Here is a 12636-nt window from a genome sequence, read left to right on the forward strand (position 1 = left end):
ACACAAATTTGACTAACAAGTTATAAGTACATGAGTCCAAAAATTATGGAAAAGTAAAAGAAAAGATTCTTTCATTGTTTTACAAACACTCCCCCAGGTCCCCTTAGAGTGGAATGTTGACTCTCTAATGGGTGTGTGATGATGTGATTCAGCCTCCTATTGAAAAATGATGAAAGTCACATAAGTGTTCAGGTCTTTTGTTCATAGGGTCATTATGAGTTGTCTAAGACTCGATGGCACTTAACAACAACAGCAACATAGAGCTCTGATGGCCTAGATAAAAACCTATGCTACCAAGCCAAAGGTGGGTGATTTTAATATGCGGTCCTCAGACCTGGTTTTAATTGTTTTTGGTCAAACATTCTCCTACGTGGTACAGCACTGGTCTGTCCAGTTGCTGTACAGAAGTAACTCATGGTTGCTGTGATGCTAAACACTGTGACACTGATGTGTCAAATATAGTAATGGTTACCCATGGTCAACAGTGTTTGGTGGAGCTTGGAAACAAGCTTGGAAGCAGGAGTGGCATCCACTTCCAAAATGGCTTGCCTCCAGAAACTCTATGAACGTGGAGAAATGACCAAAGTTATACAAGTGTTCAGGTCTTTCATTCATAGGATCCCTATGAGTGGTCTACAACTCGATGGCACTTAACATTGTAAATGGTATTGCTTTCTTGATTTCCTTCTCTGAGTTCTCTTTGCTACTGTAGAGGAATCCTACTGATTTTTTTATATTGATCTTATATCTTGCTACACTACTAAATTGGCCTGCTAACTCTTACAGGTTGGTTTTTTTTGTTGTTGTTGAGTCTTTGGGGTTTTCTGTGTATACTATCATATCATCTGTATATATTGCCACGGTTTAACTATCTCTTTGCTGATCTAGATGCCTTTTCTTTCTTTCTCTTGTCATGTTGCTGGATCTTGTTTTTCTTGATGTTGAGATGAAATCCATACCGAAGCTTCGTCTGACATACTTTGGGCATGTTTCAAGGAGGAACTAATCCTTGGAGAGGGACTTCGTGCTTGGAATGGTGGTGGGATAGAGAAAAAGAGGAAGATTATTGATGAGATGGACTGATACAGTGTCTGGGGTAATGAGGGTAAGTGTGTCAGAGTCAGTAAAGTTGGCAAAGGATTGTTGTACATAGGGTCGCTATGAGTCACAAATGAATTGATGGCACCTAACAATACTTTCTTACTCGAGAACCTCAAAGCAGACTGTACCACCTTGCTCTATTGAGTGTAGAAAGAGAAGAAACTGGAAAAAAAATTACTTTGAGCACCTCATAGACCTGTTTTCTTCAGTAAGCTCAAGGCATGTGTAGTTGAAATTTTCATCTAGTGCCCAAACCCACTACCTTTGAGTTGATTCTGACTCAGAGCAGGAGAGAGAACTTCCCCACTGGGTCTGTAAGGCTGTAAACTTTACAGAAGCAGCCTTCCTCCTGCAGGATGGCTGGTGAGCTTGAACCATTGACTTTCTGGTTAGCAGCTGAGTGCTTTAAGCACTTCACCACGAGAACTCCTCATGTAGTACCATGATGTGTTTGTTGTTGTTGCTGTTATGTGCCATCAGGTCGGGACTAACCTACAGCTGACCCTCCAGCAGGTTTTCAAAGGCAGTAAATCAGAAGACGAGATTGCCCCTTCTTCTGTGGAGCAGCTGGTGGATTTGAACTGCATGCCTTTTGGATTACAGTGCAGCTTCTTACCACTAGGCTATCCAGAGCTCCTATGATGTATTTGTTATTGTTGTTGTGTACTGTCTAGTTGGAACAACCCCCAACCCATAACTGATCCTCCAACAGGTTTCCAGAGACAGTTAATCACATGGGAGGAGATTACTCATTTTTCTCTCAGGAAGCAGCTGGTGGATTCGAACCGCATGCCTTCAGAATTGCAGCACAGCTAAGCCATGAGAGTTCTCTTTGTTTAGCAAGGTATTAATGAGCTTTACTTGTATTTTTGAGCAGGTATTATTGTAATGAATGAATAAGGGTGACAGAAGAACTGATGCCTTTGAAGTGTGGTATTAGAGAAGAGTACTGAATAGCCCATGAATTGCCAGAAGATCAAACAGACATGTCTTGGAGAAGGTACAGCCAGAGTGCTCCTTGGAGGCAAAGATGATAAAGCTTCATCTCACATACTTTGAATATGTTGTTAAGACAGGTTACTTCTTGGAGAAGGACATCATATGTGGGAAGGTGGCGGGCCAGTAAAAGAGGAAAAGACCCTTGATGAGATGGATTGACATACTGTCAGGAGCAATGGGCTCAAGTGTGTCAGAGAGTGTGAGGATGGCACAGGATAGGCCAGGGTTCAGATCTGTTGACCACAGGGGGTCGCTATGAGTTGTACTCAACTCAATGATAGCAATAATATATAATATTGCCAAGTTATCTAAAAGATAGTAAAAGATGCTTGGAGAAGGATGCAATTCCAGCGCTCGCCATGTGTTCTTTTCCTTCGATATACCTCTGGAATTAACAGCAGCAGGCAAGGCACACCACATCTCAGATCATCAGGTAAACTGGATTGGTTTCAAAAGCTATTGTTCCAAGTTTACTTTTAGTGTTTTGTGTTGTTTGGGCTTTTTTTAACTAATAGGCTAGGGGTTTTCCCCCTGATTTTATTTTTGTAATTGTGATTTGAGTGAAAGTTTGACCCCAAGCAATTGGTTTTGCACTCTACCAGCCATATATTTTGTTTTATAGCACTAATTACATTACTCACAATTTAACCACACTCTTCTGACTTCTTCCTTATGATTCCCACTTCCATCTAGCTTCCTTTCTCACCATCTCCTGCCTTGTGGGTTTTATCCCAAATGCTGTCCCTTGACCTTATATGGTTTTCTGTTGTTGTTAGTATGACTCATTGTGACCCTGCGAACCACCAGTCTGAACCATGCACTATCCTGTGCCATTCTCATAATCTCTGACTCACTGTGGTTTGGAACAATTTTAATTTTACAGAGAAATTGTGCAGAGAGTACAGAGAGCTCTGTACCTCTTCGTCCCCCTTGTCGGTGATTTCTCCTCGTATTAACATCTTGGATTCTGATGGTGCATTTGTTACAATTAATAAATGGATACTGATATCTTAATAGTAACTAATGAGTCCCTGGGTGGTGCAATTATCAAGCCAGTAATTGCTAACCCTCCTGACTGAAAGAGTGTAGAATCGGGTTCACCCAGAGGTGAGTCAGAAGAAAGGCCTGGCAACCAGTTTCCAACAAATCAGCCCCTGAACGCTGCCTGGAGCAGAGTTCTGCTCTAACACCCAGTCCCCACAAGTCAGGATTGGCTCTGCTGTGACTGGCTGGTTGGTATTATCAACTAAAGTCCATAGTTTACGTTAGGGTTCACGCTTGTGTTGTTCAGCCCAAGAGTTCAGAAAAAGGTATCATCCTGTGTTTCCCTCAATACAATATCAAGGAGAAGAGTCTCACTGCTCTAAAGCACTTCCCTCTCCCTGTGTCCCCACCTAACCCTGGAAACCACTGACGGTTTTACTTGTCTTATAGTTTTGCCTCTTCTGGATCATCATACACTTTTAGTTTTGAACAAATACTGTACTTACACATCCCAAAAATCTAAACAGTGCAAAAAGGTCTCACTGGGAACTCTTTCTCCTGTTCCTGTTACAATCTAACTACTCCCCAGCTCCCACCAAACCACAGAAACCACTTCTATTAGTTTCCTATGCCTTTCCTCTAATGTTCATTTAAGCGCGGCCACAGCAGGAAAGCTCATATTCTACAGAAATAGCTTTCAGATGGAGTTTCTAGGTGGTCCTATACAAATACTCTCTACTGAAACCAGGAAGCCCCCTGAGGCTCAAAGGAACAGACCCCTGGAACTGCATCCTCTTACCAAGGAACCACAGCAACCAGACGCAAAGCTCTCTAGCCTAGTGGTGCCATCCAACACAATTACCATGGGCCACAAACTCGACTCACATCACTGTTGTCAAGTTCGAACTAACTCATAGCTGACCCTCCATAGGTTTCCGATGCTGTAAATCCCTGCATAGAAAACTGCCCATCTTTCTCCTAAGGAGTTGCTTGTGGATTTGAATCACCAGAGAGGAAGTACCTTTGGGTTAAGCCACACAACTCTGTTTATGCCTTGGGCCCAAATGAATATTTAAGTGGTTGTTGTGTTGTTGATTGCCACCGAGTCAAGCATGACTCATAACAACTCTATGAACAAAAGGCCTGAAGCCTTTCTATAACTATCGACATTTATCAAAGTTCAAAGCATTTCCAGAGGCATGTTGTTTAGGAAGTGGATGCCACTCCTGCTTCCAAATTTAAGTGGTAAATAATTAAAATTTAATATCATGGGGGAAATTTGACTTCCTGGTCCTCCTGGTCACATTTCAAATGCTCTGTCACTTTGTGTGGCTAGTGGCTACCATATTGAACAGTCAGAACATGCCAGTCACTGCAGGAAGTTCTGCAAAGTGCTATTCCAGTGTGGTGACTCAATATAGAGAAGGGTTCAGAGCCCTTGTTCTTAAGGTCACTATGAGTCATACCAAACTCGACAGCACTTATCAACAAATTTAAGAAAGGGAAGAATGATAACTAAATGCAAAGTGTGTTCCTGGAACTGGAAGAAGGACATTATGTCTCAACATGAAATCTGTACTAAGTCTGTAGGTTAGTTAACAGTCTTGTGAATGTTCTATTGAACATTATACTGAGATCGTCTCCAACATTAACATTTGGGAAAGCTGTGTGAAGGGTATTTAGACATTTTCTGGGCTGTTTCTGCAGCTTCTTCTTTAGCCTGAAGTGATTTCATAATGAAACGTTTAAAAAATATATCCTAAAATGAGAAGATAATTGCATGCCTCCGGAACTAAGTATGTTTGTAAATACACGCAGTTGTAGCTCAGCATTCATAAAAGCCGATGAATCTGTTGTTGGTAGATTCCCTGAAGAAGCTTTTTGACTCAGTTATACGACAGGACAGAATAGAAAGCTGCACCCTATGGTTTTTAGGCTGTGATCTTTATGGGGGCAGGTAACCATGTCTTTGTCCTGCAGAGCTACTGGGTGGATTCAAACCGCCAAGCCTTCCATAAGCAGTGTTAACCACTGTGCCACCAAGGCTCCTGAGCAAATGATATAAGGGAGCCCATTTTGTAATGATGCCTGGAGTCCTTTTGCCAGCATAGAGTGAGAGGAATGGTGTGTTTGAAATCAGCTGTGTGACCTAGCCAAGCCATTTCTCCGAGACTCAGCGATCTCTCTGTCAGATCCCCTTGTCCCTCAAAGGGATGGTGAGAGGCTCCGTGGAGATGAAGGAGGTGAAGGTGAGCTTAGAACTGCAAAGAACCAAGCCCGTAGGCAAAGAAGATCTATGAAAGCTGACCAGGTCTTTCACCTAATGCTTGTCAAAAAAGATCACAAACATTTGCCAGCCGGTCACTGCATGACCAGATGTTTCAACAGAAGAGGCTGGAAGTGTGTTAACTGTGGGGATTTGCAGCCCTTAGAATGACGGTCATGGTTCTGAGGTCCCAGGTCGGCCTTTTCAGTTACATGGCTGTGCATCTCCTGGGGGCTCCGGGGTCTGCATTTACTTTCTTTCTGATGCTTTCTGCAAAGACAAGAGTCCAGTGTGCCATGTTGTCTGAACTCTGACACTCAGGGCTAGCTTTGTGTTTCAATAGCCTGCCAGAATTTGTACTGAAAGATGCAGCAATACTAGAAAAAAAAACAAAAAACCACAAAACCTCATCCCTGCTTCCTCCACCTTTTGCTTTCCTGTCCTGTCCCCACACAGTCTGCCTTTGCTCCTCATGCCTGTGGCAGCTTCTCCTGCCTGTGGAGGTGAGGAGCCACCACACGGGGAGCTTTTCTTTCTTCCCTTTTCAGTCATACACTGCTTCTCCTTGCTGCTGGACAGCTAATGTAAACTTCTCGACAGCAGTGATGGTCTAATGGCCCGTCCTGGGGCTGCCCCAACATGCACCATGTTGGCAGACATGATGATATGGAAGATTCTTTTATCACAAGCGGATTTTGTCCTTACCGTGTCACTAGTAAGGGAACCTTCTCTGCCACCTCCCTGCTGGCCCCTCAGTGTGGTCTGAGTCCCCAGTCAGGCTTTCCTGATTGACAGACTCAGATGGGTTTTGCTGGTCTTGAACATTTTAGTTCACCAATTCTAACTAAAGTTGAAAGCCTTACTGGTCTGTGGTGTCAGGAGCCATTTGTGAGCCCAACCCATTCTCATAGAGCTGTGTGGCTCCCCAGTTCTGGGGCCTGGCACTACCCTGAGGCAGGAGCTGGGCTGAGAACCCTCTTACCAGCCAGGTCCCTCCTGCCAATGGCCACAAGGCCCTCAAACAGCACTTTGCTGGGGTTCTCGCCGGCTGTGCCCACACCATGCAACCAGATGAGCAGCATCCGATGGCCGTGCTCCTGGAAACTCTTGGTGCCTGAGGTTAACGAGGGGGGAAGAGTGAGATAGAGAGGGAACAATTAAGGCCACCTTGACAGAGCCAGGTCTCAGCCTGTGTCTATGCCTCCCCCATGGCCTCCTGAACTTCTCAGAATGGGAGACAGGCCAGGGCTTACTTTACCAGGCCCTCTGTGAGTCTCAGAGCTCAGCCTGGAGACAGGGGAGGGGAAGAGAGGAGATGCTTCTCTCCAGCTTTCCTGAACATCTGTCCTGTATACATCACTCTGAAGTAAGATGTGATTGTTGTGGTGCTGTGATGCCCACTATCTCCTTGGTTGCGCTCAGGAATCTATGCTTTACATGTTGCTGTTGCTGTTATGTTCCAACTCAGAGCTGACCATCCAGTGGGTTTTCAGAGGCTGTAAATCACAATGGTGGAGACTGCCCATCTTTCTCCTGAATTACAGCTGGTGGATTTGAACCACCTGCCTTTATATTGGCAGCACAACTCCTTACTCACTAGGCCATCAGAGCTCCCTTACGCCTTGCATATTATTGGCCCTATTTTACAAATTAGAAAACTGGGTCATCAGAGATCATCATCTTCCTGGTATATCAGTGACTCTCAACCTTTCCTGCTCATTGGAGCGATCTGAGATGTTTCAGAAAATACTGGCATGTCCGTCCAGTCTCAGCAACTCATGCACGTGGGTCTGGGGGGTGCCAGGGAAATGAGCATAATAGGTGACACCGTCAGAGGAGCTGACAGCAAAATTACTGTTTATAAAATTTTTGTGCATTATTTCACCAGAAATTATTGCTTATTTTTATAAAAATATCTATGTATGCACACCCATGTTATAGCAGCTTTGTTCACAATAGCAAGGAGTTGGAAACAACCTAAGTGCCCATCAGCAAACGAATGGATAGAGAAGCTATGGTATATTCACACAATGGAATATTACACTGCATTGAAAACAAGGAACTCATGCAGTATTATTAAAAATGGGTGATCCTGGAGGACATTATGCTGGGTGAAGTATCTCGGTCACAAAAGGACAAATACTGCATGGTGCCACTGTTGTAAAACAGGACTGACATCGGGGTTGTGGGGAGACTGAGAAAGATGAGTTAAGTAATACATACTGCATTGAAACAGATGAGGGAGAAAACTGTTTAAAAGGGATATGTGATTAGGTATTTTGTCATGACAGGAGTCCAGAGCAAAGGCTGCATAGTGGAGTGGACCTGGGGGGAGGGATTGTAAAACAATGAAAGAATTTGTCTTTTACTTTTCCAAGAGGGGAGTGTACTGGGGGGAAGCTTGGGAGGGGAGAAAAGTGCAACAATGAATGAATGGACATCCAAAGTCTCTGTAAATTTTCATTTAAATTAATAATAAATTTTTAAAAAAGAAAAAATATCTATGTAGTATTGTTGTTGATGGGTGCCATCGAGTCCCTACGGTCTGAACCCTGTCCTATCCTGTGCCATCTTCTTCATCTCTAACATACTTGAGCCCTTTGCTGCAGTCACTGTGTCAACCCATCTCATTGAAGGTCTTCCTCTCTTTCACTGACCTTTCCAAGCATGATGTGTCCTTCCAAGGAATAGCCTCTCCTAACAATATTCCCAAAGTATGTGAAATGAAGCTTCCCTATGCATGTTCCCAAGGAGCACTCTGGTTGCACTTTCTCCAAGACATCTCTTTTTCTTATTTCTGCCAAAAAGTTCATCACATAGAGTATTCATCTCTAACACCACAATTCAAAGACACCAATTCAACTTCTGTCATCCTGATTCATTATCCAACCTTCAGATGCATAGCAAGTGACTGAAAAAGAGCATGGCCCAAATCAGCTTTCTTGTAAGTCACTGATTTTGTCAAGTTTTAGCTACAACATTGTGGCAAATTACTTTTTGTGAACTCTATCAATAACATTTTTTCCTTTTTTAATTTTTTTATTATTATTAATTTTAATGAAAGTTTACAGAGACTTAGGGCTTCCATTCATTCATTGTTGTACTTTTCTCCCTGCCCACCTCCCCTCAGTTCACTCTTCTCTTTGAAAAGTAAAAGAAAAATTCTTTCATTGTTATGCAATCCCTCCCCGCAAGTCCACTCCACTATGCAGCCTTCATCCTGGATTCCTGTCATGACAATAATACCCAATCATATATCCCTTTTAAACAGTTCTCTCCCTCATTTGTTTCAATGCAGTATACATCATTCCTCCCCTCCTTTTCTGTCTTCCCTCAACCCTGATGTCAGTCCCGTTTTACAACAGTGGCCCTGTGCAATATTTTCCTTTTGTGACTGAGATATTTCACTCAGTATAATGTCCTCCAGGGTCACTCATTTTGTATAATATTTCATGAGTTCCTTGTTTTTCAATGCTGCATAGTATTCCATTGTGTGAATATACCACAGCTTCTCTATCCATTCGTTTGTTGATGGCCGTTTAGGTTGTTTCCAACTATTTGCTATTGTGAACAAAGCTGCGATAAACATGGATGTGCATATCAATAACATTTTTGAGGATGAAGTAGTAACTGAAGGAAAAGAACTAAAACAATCTTAAAGGGCTTCTGCTCAGTTACTAATAATGTTGTTATTCAGTGTTGAAATATTTCACAGAACAATTTTGTGGTAAGTATTCACGTAATCTAAAAAAATACTTCATGTTAATAATGTATAACTAAAGCACATATTACTTCCACAAATAGAATTGATAACATTTCTAAGGGTTCTGTATGGGCTGGAATGGGAGGAGGTTCCTGGAGGGAAGGGTGACATCACGAGTTGTCACCCTGGCTGACACTCTAGTGACATCATGGTGTAAGTAAACTAGGCCCTGAGGTTTGTTTAAGTGTCTTAGATCATTTCAATGTATTTCTGTTTGGGGACTGTTGCTTATATTGAGAGCCCCAGGGTGGGATTAATGTGTTATCAAGCTCTGTGACTCAGTCTTCCTCAAAGCTGGACTGGCCACTTGGTGGGGACACATGTTCAGGGACAGCCATCAGGCCCAGGTGACTTCATTCACTGCCTGCTCTGACTTTTATGCCTCATTTTGGGCCCTTGCTCTTGTTGTTTTAGATGCCACCGAGTCAAGGATAACCCACGAGGCCTCTATGAACAACAGACCTGAACCTCGCCCTCTCCTGGACTATCCTTACAGTCTGTTTTGCTTAAGTACATTGTTACAGTCACTGTGTCAGTCCCTCTCCTTGAGCATCTTCCTCTCTTTTTCTGACCTTCCATCTTTCTCAGCATGACATCTTTTCCCAAGGACAGACCTCCTTCCTAACAACATGCCCAAAGTATGAGGTGAAGTTTCACCATCCTTGCCTCTAAGAAGCATCTTGGTTGCACTTTCTTCAAGAGAGACTTAACTGTTCTTTTGGCATCCATGGCCCTTGGCAGGCACTAACTCATTATGATATAAAGGCCCAGACTATAGAGTGCAGAGCCTGCTTGGCCTGTCTCATAGCGGGCACTGTGCTAAATACCATACACAGCACTGAGGAAGTGAGTGGTTCCCTGTACGCTGCCTCCAGCCCAGCTCTGTCAGACTTGAGCCCCTGGTTTTGAACACCGAGCCACACTGCTTGTATCTATATCCCCAGACCTAGTCCGAGGCCTTCACATGAGTACATGGTGATGAATATGGGTTGCTTAGACTTTTCCCTCAGCAGAGAAAATGGAGAGAAATCCTTCAAGGGGCTCCCCCACCCTCTGCTGGTTGACCTGGGGTGGGGAGGGGCAAGGTGGTACCTGTCCACTGCTGCTCAATGGCATGGATGTGGGCCTCAGTGAACTCCCAGGAATACGCGAGCTTCTTCCACTCGTAGGGATGCAGGTACCTGGAGGCCAGTTGCCACAGCAGAGAGCGAAGCTGCTGCGTCTCCTGCCGATGGTCCGGCTTAAAGGTCAAGCTCTTCCCAGGAAGGTCACTGGAGTCCTTGCATGAGAGGTGGTCCTGTGGGGCAGAACAGTAGCTATCTGAGGGAAAGCCCTGCCCAGTTCGTCTCCATGGTCGTGGACGGGGCAATGAAGCATGAGGCCCCTATTACCAATATATTATGGCCTCTCCTGGGAACTGGAGTGGTGGACCTGGGGCTTAATGTCCACTCAATTTTCTGACTCCATGATTTGCCATGACCTCTCAAGCTACTGACATCATTCCTCCACTCAGAATTCTTTTCCTCCCTCCCTTGCCCTTCTCTCCTATTGGCACAGTTGAGAGACCATCCATATGTCACTTCCTCCAGGAATCCTTCTCAACTCCTCTGGTCAGATACCACTCTTCCCGCCCCCCCATGTTCTATTAGCGTGCTTATCAACAGAAGCTGCCCAGACCAGGCAGGTCAAGAATCATGCACTAGATTTATGGGACCCTGTTGTTGTTTTTGAATACCATCATGTTGGAACTAAACCATAGCTGACTCTCCAGTGGATTTTCAGAGACAGTAAATCACGTGAGAGGAGATTGCTCATCTTTCTCTCACAGAGTAGCTGGTGGATTTGAACTGTGTACCTTCGTGTTGGCAGCTCAGTTCCTTACCACTAAGCCACTAGAGCTCCACTGCTGGACTCTTAAGTAGCAAAACAAGCAGGGTAGGGCTATAGAATTATTTCCCAAAGCAGACAATAAAAAGAAAAGTTACAAAAGAATTCTGTAAGGGCATACATGAAACCCAGGAGAAGTTAAGCCATCTGCTTCGGTTGCTAAATTTGATTGCAGAGTGAGACATGCAATCCTTATTCCCAGTCAACAGTCTTCAGACTGAAAATCTGGGACACGACCACCAACAAGTTGGGCTCTCACCTGGCTGGCCGAAAGCTCTTCTCAGCCTTGTCTGAACACTGGAATCATCTGCTGGGGTTTAAGGAAATTCTGATCCCTGAATCCCATCTTAGAGATTCTAATTGAGTTGGTCTAGGAGCCACAGGTTGGGGATTTGTGATCCTAAGGTAGGCACATTGCCTTAGTGAGTAAATACTTTCACACCCTAAAGTTGCTTTGAATTAAGTGCAAAGATGAGTCATGTAACCAAAGTATTAATATTTTAGGATTTCATTTAGGCGTAATCTGTGATATGTAAAGAAGCTGTTAATGGTTAGGAGAATACAGTGCTTCAATAGAAGAGAGAATCTCATGATTTCTATTGAAATTGATGGTTGAACAATTGATTTTGGAATTGCAGTTTTAAATGAGCAGGTCAGGGGAAGCTTCCCAAGTTTTATAAGCAATACTAAAGTGTTTAAGACCGTTTTAATTCTTTTTATTTATAGGTTTGATTTGTTGAGTTTGCTGAAAGGATTTAGAAAGCGAAGTGCTTAAAAAGAAAATCTATTACTTTTCTCATTTAAAATGTTTAAGGTAGTTTAATTCATTAGGTTTAAACATGGATTGTCAGCCCAAGTCTTCCCTTCATTGACCAGAGTTTTTAAAAATTTGAAGTTTAGATCCAAGATGGCGGCAGAGGCAGAGACAGTGTGGTGAGCTGCGGGAGCAGCAAACCACTTAAAGCAGGGCCATTATGGCCTTCCACAGACTTCGGCTTATTGATAATTGAACACTTAAACAGTTGATGACTGGCCCTCAGTGAAGATCGAGGCTCAACAACAGGAATTCAAGGATTCCCAAGGAGAAATGGGTGAGTCTCATGGCTCCCAACACCACCCCCCCCACCACCGCCTGCAGAGCCCTCACTGCACAGCATAGCCACTGCAGCTCCATGAGGCTTCCACAGCCGGAAGGAATGGATTCCTTCACCCAGGATGGATGCTGGGCACCAGCCCTCCTCAAGACTGGTACAGTGAAGCCACCACACTGCCGCAAGGTGGACTTGGTCTGGAGAGAATTCTTGGAGCCAGGATGGCGGCTGTGAGGGAAGCAGGCACCCTCCGGCCGCCCGCACAAGAGGGGCCGCACACCAGCCGAGCGCCCGTGCGGTGGGGTGGGCGGGTGTGCCCCCAATGGCCGCCTGTGCTGGGGGGGCCGTGTGCCTCCCGCAGGCCTCCTGCACTGGGGGGGGGCGCGCCCCACTGGCCACCTGTGTAAGAAGTGGGGGATGGGATGCATGACCACCATCTGCAGGTTTGGGTCTCCTTGGACAGGCCAAAGAAGACGATTACCTATGCATTAGACAGGCCAAAGAAGATGATTACCTATGCATCGGACAGGCCAAAGAAGATGATT

The 12636-nt window shown here is 44.4% G+C and overlaps 1 protein-coding gene across 1 annotated transcript in view; it reads right to left on the reverse strand.

The window, feature by feature from the left end:
- Positions 1-5558: 5558 nt before the first annotated feature.
- The window catches only part of ANKDD1A (ankyrin repeat and death domain containing 1A), a 52988-nt gene continuing 45910 nt past the window's right edge, over positions 5559-12636 (reverse strand). Inside the window, 3 exon segments of the mRNA XM_006886664.1 lie at positions 5559-5620; positions 6333-6464; positions 10206-10410. Of these exon segments, the coding sequence (XP_006886726.1) occupies positions 5559-5620; positions 6333-6464; positions 10206-10410 (399 nt within the window).

This window comes from Elephantulus edwardii, unplaced genomic scaffold (genome assembly GCF_000299155.1).
Source record: "Elephantulus edwardii isolate Elephantulus edwardi_28Jun2011 unplaced genomic scaffold, EleEdw1.0 scaffold00050, whole genome shotgun sequence".
In the NCBI taxonomy this organism is placed as follows: Eukaryota; Metazoa; Chordata; class Mammalia; order Macroscelidea; family Macroscelididae; genus Elephantulus; species Elephantulus edwardii.